An 18,006-nucleotide genomic window follows, 5' to 3' on the forward strand; every position below is an offset into this window, starting at 1 on the left:
GAGAACAACAATAGTTTTTCACATGTTATAGTGTACCTACAATATACCAGCTTTTACAATAAAATGCTATTTATTATCTGTTTATTTCAATGTAAATAAATCTTATTCACAACAGCTAGCAATACAAAATTACATGTCAGACTGTATTGTCTATAAATATACTTAGCGGGATTTTAGGTGGGAATAGAAGTGTTCAATTTAAATTATATCAAGTGGTAGGTATTCAACAGAAACAAAGTTTTCTAAAATTAAAAAAAATAAAACTAAGTTATTGGTCGTAACAGAGACACAATGTTTGACTAATCGGTGTTTTTAGAATGAAAAATAAAATTGTATCCAAGCATCAGAATATTGAGAATACAAGAAAGCATTATATCAGGGTTACTTCACGAATTACATCATACACTTTTGAAAATATCATTTCAATAATAATTTTATACATAAATAAACCTTGTCGCGCTAAGCTTAGCTATGAAACACATAGATTATATAGTAATGCTATAGCCACACTATAAAATTTACAAAATATGACATATCTTTTGAAACGCTACACGAAATAATGTATTATTAATACTATCCGCTAATCAATTCTTTATTTATCAATGATCACTTGAGATTCATGGTCTCGGTATAGTCGCGGATAACTTTGATACTTTACCAGCGAGTATCAAGACCCGTCCGTCCTACTTCAGCTATACATTTAAAATCTGAACTTATTTGAACTATGGTGCACGGTGAGGGACTTTAAAAGAGAAAATAGTAATGGAATGATCAAAATTTTAAATAACTAATATTAATATGGCAATCGTTTACTTAACTAAATATAAAACAACAAAATATTGTTACACAACCAATAATTTTAAATAAAAATTTAAAAAACATAAAAATTCGCGGCAAAAATGGCATCAAATTTGATTAGAGGGAAAACGTAATATAGCATAACTATGACACTTATATTAATAATATCTAAGCAGATATGAGTTTTTCACATTTTATACGTATAATAATAAATTAGTAAATGGAATAATATGTATGTATACATTTGTTATGATAATTTTTATAGTTATATTTGCTACCAATAAAGACATAATATAGTGCAGAATTTCCACTTCATCTGAATGACTAAAAAAATTTACCAAAAGAAATTATTTTATAAACAAGTAATTCAATTTTGGGCAAGTAAAAAACAGGCAAGTTTTAGATCAAAATTAACCATTGTGAAAAAATTTATTACAATATTGATAGCAAATAATAACCGACTAAATATACACCTTAGATCTAGTCTTAACCACTTAAGCATAAGCGATCCGAAGTAAGACATCACATTGTATAGCCTTTGTTTTGAGTATTATAGCACAGCTTTAGGACACTAAATCGCTTGCTGGAAATTCACCAAAATGTGTGATTTTTAAAGTGAAACTTTTATTACATCGTCTCAAACTTTTTGGTCTGTGTAGCGCATGTCGCGTGACGGTCGGCTGCCGAGTAGGTATAAAGCAGTGTTCGGAAAGTTTCACTTTTACCGTGGTTTCATAAAACCACACAACATTTTTTAAGTAAATATTGTCGAGTCCGTTACAGCATTTCACGCTTTATCAAATACATGATGTTTTATTGAAGTGAAACTTCTTTATCGGGGTTGGAAAAAAATTGAGTGTAACATTTTTTCATTCGCGTGAAATTTTTCCGTTACGCGTCATCTTTTTCTTATCCCTACCACGCGTGATTCGACGTATTTCTGTAAAGTTGCGTTTGTATATATATAATATCATCGAGTTGCATATAGTAAATTATTTTTTGAAAATAAGGTCATAAAGAAGTTTCACTTCTTACGTGTGTACACTAGTACACGCACACATTTTTATTAGGTGTTTATTACGAAAGCGAGATTCGGGTGTCATATAAAATTACAAATGCTTCACCAGTGTTTAATTTTTAAGCGTCCTCGAAGGACCAATTAGCATTAAATGTACTATGTTTCCGTGATTCGAGTATAGAAATAGCGATTTAATTCCAAATGTAATAAAGGTGTGTATTGTGTAGTGAGGCACTTCGCGTTATATGAACACGGGGTTCTCTTGGCCGGTGAGCAGTCGGAACATTGATGTGGGCATCGTCTTCATTAGGATCTGGAAGTAGGAATGGATTATTAAAAATATTATAAAAATTCAGTATTTTAAACTGTTCACTATACAATGTACCCAACTTTTTCTTAATTCCAGTATTTTTTCCATTTTTTTTATAGCTACCCACTTTTTTTGTTATTTTTTCCACACTACATTTGTTTTCGGCTATATCCTACTATACTCATACATCTGAATTATTCGGTGTCCACGCACTACCACTCGCACAAACTACACCATCTTTAAAGTTTTCTCTACTACTTTCAATTAGAATTACAGAAATCCAGTTACATTATTTGTATTTTTTAAATATTATTTAATACTTTAGCATTTTTGCCCATACCTCCCCTACAGAAGTAGCGAGCAAGTTAACAATCCTCTCATGAGGTACGGCAACCACACTTTGCGAGTTGATTTCTATGATGCGGTGTCCGACGCGAACTCCACCACGCTCAGCGATACCGCCGCGGAGGAGACTGCATATCTGTGAATTTATTTTAAAAATTGCACACTAAAGTTGATAATTTTGATAAATTATACACAATTGTACATAAATTAAAACACATATTGAGAAATTAAAATTGGTATAAGTCAGGATTTTTGGGTTACAAAATTTAGATAAAAGTGTAAAAAGTAAAAGTATGTCATCAAATTACAGTGTTATGGCCTTCAAAGGAAGATTAGTAAGAAGTGTTAAATAATAAAAAAGTGTCTGTAAGTCTAATATATTGTGAAGAACATAGAGATATATTAGATAGTAATGAGATATAAGAGAACATAGATTGTAGAGATAGGTAATGTGGTGATTTATTTTTACTGTTGATGTTGAAAATCCTGTAAACAACAATCTGACTTAGAGAATGAGCCTGGAAGCCACGTTAGATACTTATTCAACTAGCCGTGCGCTTCTATTTTATAAATTCATTAACAAATAAGCTAAGTTTTAACAAACACACAAAACAATTTGAAACATTATACTACAAATTCACTCACCACACCATTCTGAACACTAAAACCGAGCTGATATTTAGTGTCTGGTCGTTTGATCTTCACCTCCACAACGGGAGCACAAGGAACCACGGTCAATTTTACAACGGTCTGGTTCTTGGAGTTTTTGATGTATGTCTGGCAAGTGGATAGCGGGAGACCGACCAGACTGACCCCATTGATGGCTATTATTTGGTCTCCTGTTGAAAGTTTATGTATGGATGATAACATATTTATTTTTTAACATAACGTTTGAACTTTTGGCGAAATTTTATTTGGTGGGGATTGATGGGGATTGGACATGTAATAGAGCATCAGAAATATTTTTTTTCTTTTGGTGGAATAGTTTTTGAATTGATTATGAATTCAATATGACTATATATTAGTACATATTAAGTACTCTATAAATCGACAATATATTATTACATGTGAAGTAAATCTGATAAAATCCCAGAAAGTAATCCATAACCATAAAATGTTTTAATACAACATTATAAGCGCGAAAGATAAGAACAATAATATTTACAAATTGGTATCTATAAACATAATCCTGCTATCCATGATATCAGGCTTATCCGCTAGAATACAATACCGTCACATCATCGAGTAAGGCGACAATTTTGATATCTTTGAATCTTGCCAAAGAAGTTTTACTTCTGACACATGTGCTCAGCACACACGCTATTTTTCATTTTTATATTTAAATTTTGCGTCGTTTTCTTTCGTGCTGAAGCATTTTGACTAAACAAAGATTAATATAATTAGTAAGGTAAAATAGCGGCGTATTACCCGTAGTCCCTCCGCTATGACCCACTGGTGGGTCATAGCGGAGGGACGGGAAATGCAGATAATGATATAATAGTTCGGTCTCTATAATAGTCAAAACATGGCAGCAGGGGACCACGGGTAAAAAGTGCATTTAATTGTCATGTCATTCTATAGCAGTGGGTCCACGGGGAAAAATATTACCCTTAGACCAGTGGGACATAGCGGGGGAACTACGGGCATAAAAGCCATATTATTATTATTCCCCAAAACTCACCAATATTAAGCTGCCCGCACCTGGCCGCAGCCCCCGCGGGCGCCAGGTTGGCGATCACGACGGTGGGCAGCATGGACCCCCAGCCCGACTCCACCACCACCACCCCCAGGATCTCCCCCTTGCTCTTCGGCACCACCACCTCTTTCTGTAACTCCTGATCATAAACATTCATGTTTGAGCGAGCTGCTATGTATGGTGGTGCAGATGAGACCACAGAACATATAAAAGAGGTTAGAAAGGCATCGTAGGCGGGGCAGACGCGCCAAGGATATGAGCACTGCTCACATCATCATCATGCGTATGATTCGTTCCATTTTAAATCGCGTGATCGCGCGGCGCTATGATTGGCTAGATTTGAAATTGCAAATATGTGCGTAAGCGGACTTGCGCGGACTTGGCGACACCCACAGGCGACACCGGTTCATAAAGGAACGGCGAATTATTGCCATTCTAACCTCTTTTATATGTTCTTTGGATGAGACTATTAGCCCGGTTTACACGCACGCTCTTTCCCGCGTTCAATCCCTCGCACTCAATCACGCAGTAAAGAGTATGCGTGTAAACCGGGCTATTGGGGTTAGGCTAAGAACGGACGGAGCTATTTTGTACACGTGTAGTGAACGCTCGGTGATTTCTTGCCTTTGTGCTGTTATGAAAATTGTATTTGGAAGAATTTGATTTACTCTTTATGAAATTTATATTATACTTTGAATGGTAAGTTATTAAAATCCAATAATATGAAAAAAAAAAATTAGTTACTCTACAATTTTTTTTCTATTCGAGGAATATATCGTGATAGTCTTCTAAATGTATGAATCTAAATAAAAATGGTACTAAACTGAACGCCATATCCCACTTTTGATGACCAAAAGAATAATTGTACATACCTTCTTAGCGAACATTTGCAACTCATCTCCAAATATCTCCTGGCTGTTGAGCACTTCCTGATAATCCATTTCCTTGACAAAGCTGTGGTCTTCGATCCCATTGGCTTTAAGGAACTCCATATATGCCACTTGGAATGCTTGACCAATAGACTGGGCGATAAATTGAGCCTGAAACGCATTTTTTCCCATAGTAGCTTGTTTATTTGCTAAAAAGTAATCTAACACGATGCACCTGATTTTGAAATGACATTTGTAGTTTGCATAATGATAATTATAATAAGCGTCGATTATTTAGATGCTTAATGTAGTAATTAGTAATTTAAAGGTACATAATTCTTATTATTAATGCTATTTAGAAATTAAAAAAAAAACATTAACATTATCCAAACTTTCCAACAATAAAGGGACAAACAATTCTACGTATATTGTTTTGAAACTTAACTAAAACACATTTCATAACACCAATAAATATTTTTAAATAAAAAATGTCATATATCCGTCTACTATCTTACCTCCTCACTCTCAAAAACGTGGCATATCATCTTTGGCGTACGGTTCAATTTCGGCTGATCAGAATCACTTTCATGCGGCACGAAGCGTCTCCTGGCCATCAGAACTACCAAGTCTCCAATATCCGCGATGTATGAGATTGTCCGTAGAGCGTGGTCCATCATGATTTCCTTTAGTTCAGTATTCAGGACCATTATTTTTTCCGTTGATATGAATAGATCCACCTCTGTGCTTGGCTGGTTTTCACCCTCGGGGGCCTGAATATGATATTTTTTGTGGTTATTTTAATGAAATATTCAAGGTAAGATTTGTTATAAAACTTGTCGACTAAAATTTAAAACTTACCAAAGCCTATTTATCCATGGAAAGCAAGTGTAAGAAATAAAATGTTAATAAGAGTTTATAGAGTTATAAAAAAATACACAATAATATTTTTAAAAATTAAATCTAATAAAATAAATATTACTATGAGGCTTTCAAGCAGTGTTTTGCTGGTATGCTATTGTATTGGTATTGATAAAACTAATCATGGTCCTATTTAATTAGGTACTTAAATTTATAGAACCCCGACAATTTTCACGTATTAATAATTTTTTTCACCACTGATCTGACTAACTACAATAAAAGCCCTAATTAAGCCTAAGTAATAAAAAGCATCGGTAACTTTAAAAAGTCAAACCTGCCACTTCATCTTTAAAAATAAATTACTAAGAAACCTCATCCTTGCATCCACTATATTAGTAGATATTAATTATTCAGCTTGTGTTTTTTATCATACGAATAAAACTATAATAGAATAAGAATTTATTTTCTAAAAGCAATGACCGAAAAAACGTATTATGTAATGATCCTATGGACCTAATAACCTATCGAAATCAAACCAAACTATCCCACCTAACCTACGAAACCGTAAACTAAGGGCCAGCGCAGATATGGCGAAGATATTGAAATTTTACATTGTCAAACTATTATCGACATTGTCTTCATCAAAATACAATTCAAATCAAATAATAACAATTTATTCCCGAGAAGCATTGAAGCATCACATACGAAAGGTAGCGCGCTGCGCGTTTGAATATTATTGAAGTGACAACTTCTTTAGCGGCGTTGAGCACTTTTTCTGTAATGGGTATAAAATCTTAAACTCGCGTCAGGACACGTGACCTGATCGAAAAAGCGTAAGACGGATACCATTCCAAAATATCAAACATGCTCAACGTTAATAATCAAGTTTTCACTTCTGCCGGCACTCCCGGAGTGCAACCCGTCTTTTTTTTAATATGGACAATGTTGTTAATAGTTAAACAATTAAAAATGCTCTGCGCCGGCCCTAAAACGGACTAAAACCATGTAACCACAGAACCAAACAACCTTGATCTTAGTGACCGCCTCTTCCACCATGTTCTTTTTGGGGCGTCGTTTGCGGCGCCTCGAGTCCTCGTCCACCTCGACCGAGCCCAGGAAGGCGAGGCGGAACACCGCCGCGGGCGCCGCGTACACGCCGCTGTACGGGCCCTCGCACTGCGGGCACACGCCGGCTAACCCCCTCACATACCTTGCCGTGCTTGTCCAGTACGACCAGACGCCAAAATGGCCGTTTTGTATGCCAAACTTGGCTAGTAGATAGAGCAATGTGTACCAAAACGGGCTGTTTTGCCACGCTTGGCTCTACTGAGCAATGTATGCCAAAATGGCCGTTTTGTATGCCAAACTTGGCTAGTAGATAGAGCAATGTATGCCAGAACGGGCTGTTTTGCCACGCTTGGCTAGAACGAGCATTGTATGTCAAAGCTGACTGTTTAGCTGTTTGTTTGTGAGCTTAACTGGTTTTGCCAAACTTGGCTACAACGAGTAATGTACGCCAATGGCTGATTTTGTCTGTTTGGTTTTAAAATAGTTTTGAGTGATAACTAGATTTTAGCCACACATGTAATTCAAGCCGGTTTTAACCCCATTTCATATTTAGCCATTTTTACTACGTTTAGAGTGTTTATATTTGTTTGCGTGATAGTTGCGGGTGAGAAGCTTGAGAAGCAATGTAATCCAAAACTGGATTTTAGTGTAGATTGTTTTTTTTAGATGACCACTGCTTTGGTTATACAACCAAAAGCAAACGCTTTTACGGAATGAAATTGGAGAGCAATGAAAAAAGCTCAAATTGCTCTTTTTGAAATTGCGCGTGAAAACTAAAGCTTGGCCAGCAATGTAATTATTTTGTAAACTGCATTTTGCCTCAGGTTTGCATTTATCAGCTGAGTTTGTACGAAAATATCAAATGTATGTAAGTACCTAATCTAAAACTGTTTGCATTTTGGTGCATTGTACTGGAATTATAACAACCAGTTTGGCATAGATTGCTTGTATATCTGAATCGTTTCTGGACAACACCCTTCCGGTTGCGTCGTTTTGCTTGAAGTTGGGTTTTGAATGGTTGATATATTTGCAGAATGCGCGATGAAGAGAAAGCATTCTTAATTGTAAATACGAGAACATGGCTCATTTATTTTTTAAATAATGCATTTCGAGCCGTTTCCCGACCAACCAAAAAAATATTTCGATGTAGTAACATTCTGGATACTTTGCAAATAATGTCAAAAAGCCAATTGGTTCATACAAAAAATTTTGCGCATAAGCAAGCAAAACAACGCGAACACACACAGACAATGATATGTGAGAAGCCGTCGTCGTTATGAAAGCGGACCTCGGAAAATAAACCTTAACAGTATTGAGAGTAGGGTATTATATCGTGCGGCGGAAGCTAGACCGATGTTAGTGCGTCTCCCGTGTTAGATAGGCCACCTAAGCCGGTGTGAATCGGACTAGAACAAGCTACGCTGTGCTATGAAATGGGTGACGGGGACAAACATTCATGATCTTCCCAATCTTTAAGGTTAACCCGGTAAAACATTCCATGCAATCACGATTGTACGAGCAAGTCTACGGTTTTAGGTCAAACAGCTTCGATGCGACGGTCAAGCCATACCATACCTTACGGGATGCAAAGCGAGCTAAGCGAATAAGCGACAGTAAAGATATCCAGAGGAGGCTAGCCGGCCAATACGGGATCCGACATCTTCTTGGGTCAGGTCGAGGGGTGAGGAACACTGAAAAAATACTCTAGTGCCAAGTCAATAAGAGCGAAAATAGTTTGGCAGTGGGCTGGCCACACGTGATTTAGCGGTACCTTCTAGAATAATTCGGGGTATTTGGATAGAGGATATCCCACTAGCATTCTCAACACTAATTCTAATGAGCATAAAATTGCGTATAGATAGTAAAAAGATACTAAATATTTTATTTTCACGTCATACACAATGTACATTATAAAGTCAGTGTTTTCTTTGTTCTAAATCTTCTCAAAATGCTGAAGGAAATGTAAAATAAATAATACTAAATAAGTATACGAATTTCATGCTCTTAACTACGAAAAAATAAGGTAATACAATATTACCGATTCACACGGGCGTACGTGTACCTATGAGAATGCCAATTGTTACGGGAGTAACATCAGTTACTGTATTTTTGTATATATCGATACTATATAAAATTGTATTTTCATAACAGTGTTGTAAACGCTCTATAATATTATTTAAGTTTGAATAGTAATGACTATAATCAATACATTTTCATGAATAAAGCTTTAAAATAATGCATTTTTATTAAAATACATTACATTTAATTCTTTACTATTCATACTTATGAGTAACCTACTAGGTATATATTAAATAGCAAACGTAGTATTGTCAAGTAAAATAATATTTTTGAAAACATACATAACATTTTTCAATTCCTCATTATAAACAACAAGGATCCTATGATCCTATTATCATAGTTTCCTTAATCGTTATTCTCTACCATTGACGTACAATAAACAAATAGTCACTAGTAGTCCGAAGCAAAACTCTGCCTTGGCGTCTGTTAATCTATTTAGGCAGAGTTTTCTCACGCGCGATACAATAGACTTTGAACATTATTGCAACGGAATAAGTTGTAAATTTGAATGAATAAATGAGAAAACGCTCCGGGCTTTTTGACGATCATTTAATAGGTATTGTGAGTAGTTGTTTCAAGTACGTCAATGCTCTCTACACGATACCTTTTTATATCGGAATGTTAGTATAAAGTTAAGCCAGACACTGGATGGTCAAATCCCGTTTTTTTTTAAACTGATTTACATAATATATATTGTGTTGGTGTTTTTATTACCTCTTTTATCCCACTAACCTTAATCCTAGACACAGCTTCTTCAGCCTGCAGCATTCTAGTGGCTTTGGTTGGTTGTCCCTCGCAGGCGAGTTGTGTGGAACCGAGATACCGGGCTCGGAATAATACACCCTCTATGAGGACTGAAGCGATGTCTGGAAAAAGGGTTTATTTATTTATTTAAATTCTTTATTTAACACACACATACATAGGGGAAAAAAATAATAAACACAAAGAAAAAAGAAAATCATAACAATAAAAGGGTCTTGTATTGATCCACATGCTTTTTAATAACATACAGGTTAAAACATGTAAGATGGATTTTTATTTAATTTAATAATGATATTCTGGAAATACTGGTTTTAGGTAAACTGTTGACCCGTGAGTAAAAATGATCGGATTTAAGTTGATTACCAATAAGATGGACGTTTATTATGTATTAAAGTGTATTCTATAATTCTACGTACAAAGGTAAGGTAGGTAAGAAATAACTTACTAATCATTTAAAATTAATCGGTACAGTAATTTTGAACAGTTTTAGTATTTATAGTAAATACTCACCGTTATAAATATATCCACAGATGCGTGTAAATTAGATCAAATGTTAGTGTAATTTTCGAAATTTTATTTTTATTTTTTATATACATACTACTTATTTCAATTGTTAATAAAAATTAAGGAAATAACGGCTCACCTTCTTTATTTTTACTCTTCTTTTTTGCATCTTTATCCTGCGAAATAATTTAAAAATCATATGTAGATTATTTCGATGATCTTGATAAGATTTTTTGTTCTGTGAATTTTCTTAAATTGGAATATTTTAATAAATAGTCACGATATACCTACATGCAAATCTTTCTGTGCGCTACAATTCATAAAATCTGTTCAAATTCAAAAAGATCACTACACTTTCTCATTAATTATTTACTAGGGAATACATTAGGATCATTTACATTACAAATTTATGTTTTTACGTTAATGCACTATTCAATATACATAATGGAATCTTTAAAATATGAGTATTATTTTAAATAATAGAAATTAGGATTACCTTCCCATTATGAAGCGTGTCTTCGTCCCTGGGATCATTGTTTTCATGCGCGTGCGACTCCCTGTTAGTTCCCGTCGAGCCCACAGAGGGCATCACTGTTCGCGATTTTGGTTTGCGCCAGCCCTTGAAATAGAAATAGAAATTAAATGGTATGTTTTAACAAATTGTTGTTTGGGACAACCCTGGTAGGGAAAAAGTATAAGATATACAATAATTAATATAACGTACCGACATAATATTATATTCGTAAAAATGTACAATATGTGTTAAATTGTAATTTAACATTTTGGCCTATATGCCACCGATCGATATAATGTGCGCTAATAAGCGATTTAACTTTCTGGGTACATACTTTTTGACACACTATTACGATTTCTGCGAAAAAACGTTGTATTGTTAGATTTAATGCTTTGGATTCTTGTAACAATATTTAGCTTATCTAAATTATATTGAAGACTTGTACAGTTTAAAATGAGTGAAGAACAAAATATAACAATTAGATATACGTGTTGAAAATTTCATTAATTGTAAGTCATTCCTTATTTGTGTCTTTAAAAAGATGTCCAAGAGTATTTATTACAACCCAGTGGCAATTGGTTTATCTTCAATTATACACGAAGTACATTGGTGACTCAGTGATTAGAGCTATGGTGTGTAAAATTAACTTGTTGTTCGCAATTCATACGTATTCAGTTTTTTTTAAGAAAAACATTGTTATGGTTTTAATATGCACATAAATAATTCTTCCAAGCAAATTTAGAATAATATTCTTAACAAGCCGCTCATCCTGGATGGAAAAAAAATATTATAACATATTTTGTGACTAATGGAAAACGTATTTTTGATATCGGTCCAGTACCTACTTTTTGTGCGAAAACATTGTGAAAACATATAGAAGCATATATAACTTTAGATACCTATTATTTATCTATAATGTGGATATATTTTATAGTTATTATAATGACTCGAAAAGCCATATTCAGAATACCCATGAGTTTTCTGGGAACAGAGAAATTCATAACCATGAAGAGAATGACTACAATTGAGTACAACGTCAATTAGTATCAAATTACGTTCCATGATACGGCTCAACTATACCTAGTTAATTGGTCTTTAAGATTTCCGTTAGTAGTGCATGTTGCTCGAATATAAAGAGTTTAAAATCTTATATATAAAATTCTCGTGTCACAATGTTAGTCTGCATACTCCTCCGAAACGGGTGGACCGATTCTCATGAAATTTTCTGTGCATATCGGGTAAGTCTGAGAATCGGCCAACATCTATTTTTCATATGTACCACGGGCGAAGCCGGGGCGGGCCGCTAGTTAATTTATATAAGCGAAATATTTGGGATATCAGTTAAGTATTAAGATAACTAAAATATTAGATGATATTTTCACTTATTTTTCATAAATAGTGGTAAATATTGATTGTATCATTTACATATTGTATACAATATTAAACCTTATAACCTTTGATCGTTGAATTAAATTGCTATTATCATTAGGTATACGTTATGTTAATTTTCGATTCTATTCTGATAAATTATAAGTCGTTTTAAACCATTGTCGATAAATGTTTGCATTCTAAGCGTGTATTTTTATTTATTTACTGGCTATATAACAACAGTTAAGTGTTTAAAATACATTTTGTAACTTATTTTTTAGACCTAACGAATCACTACATAGTATAAAACAAAGTCGCTTTCTCTGTCCCTATGTCCCTTTGTATGCTTAAATCTTTGAAACTACGCAACTGATCTTGATGCGGTTTTTTTTAATAGATAGAGTGATTCAAGATGAAAGTTTGAGTATATAATTTATTAGGTATTAGACAAAGCGGGCGAAGCCGCGGGCGGTTAGCTAGTAAGATATAATAATTAAAATCTGTCAAAGCGTTTTGGTGGAACATTGATAATGATAATCAATATTTAAATATGTGTATAACGAGTTGATTCGTCACGTTTTACCATATTATCATCTAATGACGGTAATAAACTAATTAATGATAAAGCGACCCTAAATTACTTTTTATCCATATCGCAATTTACAAAAGTTATTGAAATATAAAATTATTAAATCAAAAGGGAAATATAAAATCCTTGTGTCCTTGTGTCGTATAAAAATATTATAAATACTTAGATTTCACTAAAATTTAAAATCGACCTCATGAAATTGAGTGCCTTTATAATTTTTGAGCACTATAATAATTATTTCATTTTAATAATAATGCATAGAAAACATAATAATGCAACCCACATTATTTATTTTAATATGAAAACAATGTTTAACAACATATAAAAACATAAATTATTTACCTTCTTTTTCTTAGCACTCTCACTTTTACACGAAACACTATTCACACATTCTTCATTTAATTTCGAAGTTTCACATATTTCATTAGAACAATCATTAGAGCCAATGTTTTCAACCTCATTGTTTACATTATCACTATAAACATTTTTATTTATATCCACTTGTAAATCGTTCATACAATCATTCGATTCACTCTCTAAATGACTTTCACTATCGGAATCTATAGAATGTTCTATACACAACGTCTTTTCTTCATCAGTCATGATTAATTACGCAGTTTTCGATTTTGAAAATGGAATTAGATTTATCGAATTATTGAGTACAGATAATAAATATTGGAACACGTTATGATAATACAAGCGGTTCGGCACTGACTGAATGAGTTATCAGATGGCGGCCAAAGATTATGCTAATGTGGTGTGTAGGCGTGACATGCGGCAGGTTCTAGTTTTGAAATTATGTTCGATAATTAGTTTAGTCGGATGTTCGTTCCATGAATACTTTTTAACTTAAGTTTTTGAAGTGAAAACTTCTTTAGCGGCGTTGGGTATAAAATCTTAAACTCGCGTCAGGACACGTGGCCTGATCGAAAAAGCGTAAGACGGATTTTTTTTTAGCCCTTATATTCCATGCGTAAGACGGAAACCATTCCAAAATATCAAACAGGCTGAACGTTAATAATCAAGTTTTCACTTCTGCCGGCACTCCCGGAGTGCAACCCGTCTTTTTTTCTAATAAATGAGTTATATGCTATTATTTTATTTTATTTAAAAGTGCTAAACTGTATATATTCTAGCATGCATACAAGATAAATCACAGAATTTTTTTTTGTTTGTTTTGGTAATTAAAAAATACACAGAAAAATAATTTTGATAAAAAAAATTCTAATAACATTGATTATAAAATACAGAATAAGTACATACTACTAAATTTTTCTATCACCTCTATGCGGCAACTATCATCAAGGCACATAAACAGAAACCCATGATACAGATAATCTATGACGTTTATTTGAGGGCAAGGTCGTCAGAACATTATCGTCATTGTACCGGACGAATGTGGACTTTACTTCACGCGTTGATTCATCGCCTTCGATTTATTATTTTATATGCAAATTGGGAAGATTTAATTAACGAATTTTATGTGTTTTTAATTTAAATCGAGACTGAGATGTTGTTTGAATTTGAATGGTAATGGACATAATATTACATTTCCTGTCTTATAAAATTATAGCTCCATTAAATAATGAAGTTGATAGAGTTTTTTTATTGCACCTATGTTTTTATTTAATTAGAAAAAAAACAATATTTTAAATTGGTTTTTAAAGTTGATATTTTTTAACTACCTATATTTTGTGTGATTAAATACATAATTCTACTGAAATGTTATTATATCTAATCACTAGCTGTGCCGCGCGGTTTCACCCGCATTACTCCGCTTCTGTTGGTCTTAGCATGATGATATATAGCCTATATTACTCGTGGATAATGTAGCTTTCGAATGGTGAAAGAATTTTTAAAATCGGTCCAGTAGTTTATGAGCCTATTCATTACAATCAAACAAACAAACAAAGTTTTCCTCTTTATAATATGCGTGTAGACAAGACGTTTTTGCGAACAAAAATAATTATGTAATAAATAATTAACTCACTTTGTCATCAAAGAATCCTTGATCGTCAGTTCTCTGCTGTCCCAGTAGTCTATCTGTCTCGAGATCAGTGTCTGCTTCGTCTAGAATATATAATATTTTATAATTAATACCTACTTATTAATAAGAAAATATTTGGTCTTACCACAAAACAATTACACAGTCTAACTTTAAACCAGGGATCCGTCACTTTAATAGTTGTCTATGTGACATACGACAAAACCAGAGTAAAGAGAACCCGCGCTTAAAGTTAAACCCTGCCTTAAGTTTTGTGTGGAAGACAGATTATGTTTATATTTTTTCTTTCAAGCCGTTTGTTTCTACTGTTCTGCAACGTAGAAAATTATAACAAAGACATCAAATTTACTATTTAAGATAAGTATATTTCGATAAAAAATCGAGTGAATGACTGATAAAAATTAGACTTATTTTTCTGTACATATTTTAAAATTATATTTTATATGATTGAAATAAATAATGTAATTCGGTTAATAATCGGCTCTCTTTAAATATAATGTCTAGTCATGTCAATAAGTATATTACCTTCATCTCCACTCGCAGGTTTGATTTCTACAGATTCATTGCTCTGAGCTGATGTTGGTCTTTTCCTGGAAACGCAAATTCGAATACTTATATACATATTAAAATTTTAGTCTCTGTAAATATAGTTGAACAATAGATTTAAAATTTGTGTAAATAATTTTCAGTGGGTGATTAGTGAAATTTAATTTTCATTGTGTAAAATACCTATTAAAAAGTAAGCTAAACATATATAAAATATGACGACGCCATACAAGATCTACTGTCAAAGACATAACAATCTTCCCTAATATTATTTTAAAATTTTAAGCTATTGCATAGCTTCTATCGCGGGCCAAGAGCGCGGGGACCGAATCCAGAAATTGCGTAACGAAAAACCTCACGCTCCCCACTCCGACGGGCGCGGAGGTGTGGCTTGAAGGCATAGCATGGAATAGCTTAACCGCGGCAGTCCCCGAGTGCCACACGTCTTTTTAATTTATCTATATTATCACACATCAAAAAATATATTTTTTACTCAAAAAAGAAAACACACATATCTGACAACTCTGTCACCAACAAAAAACACTTTATTCCTATATCACTATATTTTACTTTAATTATTATAAGTCTACTCACCTGGGATACACATCGTCATGGTGCTGCACGTGCGCATGGTGGTGGTGCGGCGTGTGCGCATGGGGCGACATGGCATGCGGGCTGTGCGCATGCGGCGTGTGCTGCACGTGTCCATGCGCGTGCGGGGAGAGCGCATGCGCGTGTTCTAGTGGTCGGTGCGGGGCTGGGGCGGGGGGAGGCGGGGCTGAGCTGCACGCTGGAATGGGGAGAATTAGTTTTATAATATTATGTTTCTCTCTATAATACACGGGAACCACCAGAAGGGACCCGGTCTTTTGGAAGGCTTATGTGGATGGACGTCTGCCTTATAATATTAAAAACATTGAAAATAATGGCAGATATTATTAATATTCCCCGTTTTCCAATTACAGCACTAGAGCGCATTATGCGGCATAATGCTTAATGTTGAATGTTCCAACTACAGCAACGCTTCGCACAATCGAGCACTAGAAAAAGTTATGCGCGTGAATTGATGCGTGCAATCGATTTATCGTTAGTAATTATTAATTGTTGGAAAACAATTTAAAGCTTTCGTTTCATTGTAGTTTTTTCGAAATAATCAAAGTTAATTCAAATTGTGTTAAAAAATAAATATAAGTATGGATGAAGGTACAAACATTGAAAAAAATGTTAATGAAATGATCAAAATCCAAATTACTTGAAATAACCGTAAATATTATTCAACCAATTATTATGTATACCACCTTATTTACTCATTTATGAGGTTATTGCTAACTCTATGAATATATTTTTTTTCAACACTGAACTTAGCGCAACCTGCTGGTGCGTTTCACGTTCCAATTAAGCATCAGCATAATTCGGCATTGTGCGGCATTGAGTCACATTATGCTCTGTAATTGGAAAACAGCCACTAGCTGTCCCAGCAAACGATGTTCTGCCTTACTCTAGTATAATATTTAAGTTTTATAACGGATTTATGCTTAATAAACGTATAAAATATTACTGTAGAAGTTAAATTGTAGTCCCATAATAAAGAACTTTGCCTTGGGAGCAGTTCAGTATTATAATTTATAAACATCACATAAACAATTTAATGAACATATTGGAGATGACGGCTTCGTAATGAAGAACAGCTTCTTCATTATTATTTAGAATTTATCAATACTACACTATCTTTAAATTTTTACTCCAAAAATATTAAAACCGAAATTAAAAATAAAGTACTGAAGCCAATCGCTATCACTTACCCAATGGATCCAAAGAATGCAGGTCTGCATCAGACAATAAATGTGGGTCTGTGTTTGTCCCGCTATCTACGATTTCCTCTATCTTCATCGGTGAATGCGCCTAAAAACAACACATTATATTAAGAACTTTATTTATTTAATTATTTTAAGGTCCGTTTTAACACTTACTGAAAATGTCCCTTTTACTTTTGACACTTTATGTCGTATATTTTCATTTAATAGATAGACTGAGTAAATATCAGACTTTATTCACAAATTATTAACAGCCCGTTTCAAATCTCACTGATAGCCTATTTAACACTTTTGGACTCTATTTTCATACACTATTTGTAATTTTATCTGACAAATATACTAAACAAAACACGTCTAGAAACTGTGAAACCGTGTATAAATATTTTTCGTGTGGTTTTGACTGGACTGAATACGACACTCTTAATTTGTTATCACTTCACAATAATAGAATTGGATACGTCGACTTGGCAATATTTCAGGAGAAAAATAAAGAATGTTTTAATCTATGAATAGTTATGTTGCAATCAAAAACACGTAGGTCATGAAAATTAAGAAATAAAACGTTTGTTTCTGTGTCCCTCTTTCTCCGGGTTAATGCCTATATTATATGTAATATTTAAGTCTATTACTAGGCAAATGTGTATATTACTAAAGGTAAAATAATTTAAAAATTAGCCTAGCATTAAAAAAAAAATCAAATGTCCTTTCTAAATTTTATTTTTTAAGCATTGCATTGTAAAAAAGACGGGTTGCACTCCGGGAGTGCCGGCAGAAGTGAAAACTTGATTATTAACGTTCAGCATGTTTGATATTTTGGAATGGTATCCGTCTTACGCATGGAATATAAGGGCTAAAAAAAAAAC

The 18,006-nt window shown here is 33.7% G+C and overlaps 1 protein-coding gene across 7 annotated transcripts in view; it reads right to left on the minus strand.

Moving 5' to 3' along the window:
- Positions 1-1,713: 1,713 nt before the first annotated feature.
- The window catches only part of LOC149487455 (uncharacterized), a 147,126-nt gene continuing 130,833 nt past the window's right edge, over positions 1,714-18,006 (minus strand). For 4 of the 7 annotated variants that reach the window (XM_089696087.1, XM_089696085.1, XM_089696088.1 and 1 more), the window contains 14 exons: positions 17,132-17,231; positions 15,924-16,119; positions 15,309-15,373; positions 14,769-14,848; positions 10,804-10,926; positions 10,447-10,483; positions 9,774-9,907; positions 6,921-7,070; positions 5,552-5,806; positions 5,040-5,207; positions 4,153-4,306; positions 3,117-3,310; positions 2,467-2,607; positions 1,714-2,129 (listed from right to left, as the gene is read on the minus strand). In XM_089696087.1, the coding sequence (XP_089552213.1) occupies positions 2,058-2,129; positions 2,467-2,607; positions 3,117-3,310; positions 4,153-4,306; positions 5,040-5,207; positions 5,552-5,806; positions 6,921-7,070; positions 9,774-9,907; positions 10,447-10,483; positions 10,804-10,926; positions 14,769-14,848; positions 15,309-15,373; positions 15,924-16,119; positions 17,132-17,231 (1,869 nt within the window). In that variant the 3' untranslated portion in view covers positions 1,714-2,057. Of the gene's footprint in view, positions 2,130-2,466; positions 2,608-3,116; positions 3,311-4,152; positions 4,307-5,039; positions 5,208-5,551; positions 5,807-6,920; positions 7,071-8,537; positions 8,667-9,773; positions 9,908-10,446; positions 10,484-10,803; positions 10,927-14,768; positions 14,849-15,308; positions 15,374-15,923; positions 16,120-17,131; positions 17,232-18,006 lie in introns of all 7 variants that reach the window. The other 3 variants (XM_089696091.1, XM_089696086.1, XM_089696090.1) reach the window with 3 other exon arrangements.

This window comes from Colias philodice, chromosome 6, assembly GCF_061535455.1.
Source record: "Colias philodice isolate Cphi_HAF_F1 chromosome 6, ilColPhil1 Martin Lab GWU primary, whole genome shotgun sequence".
Classification (NCBI taxonomy): domain Eukaryota; kingdom Metazoa; phylum Arthropoda; class Insecta; order Lepidoptera; family Pieridae; genus Colias; species Colias philodice.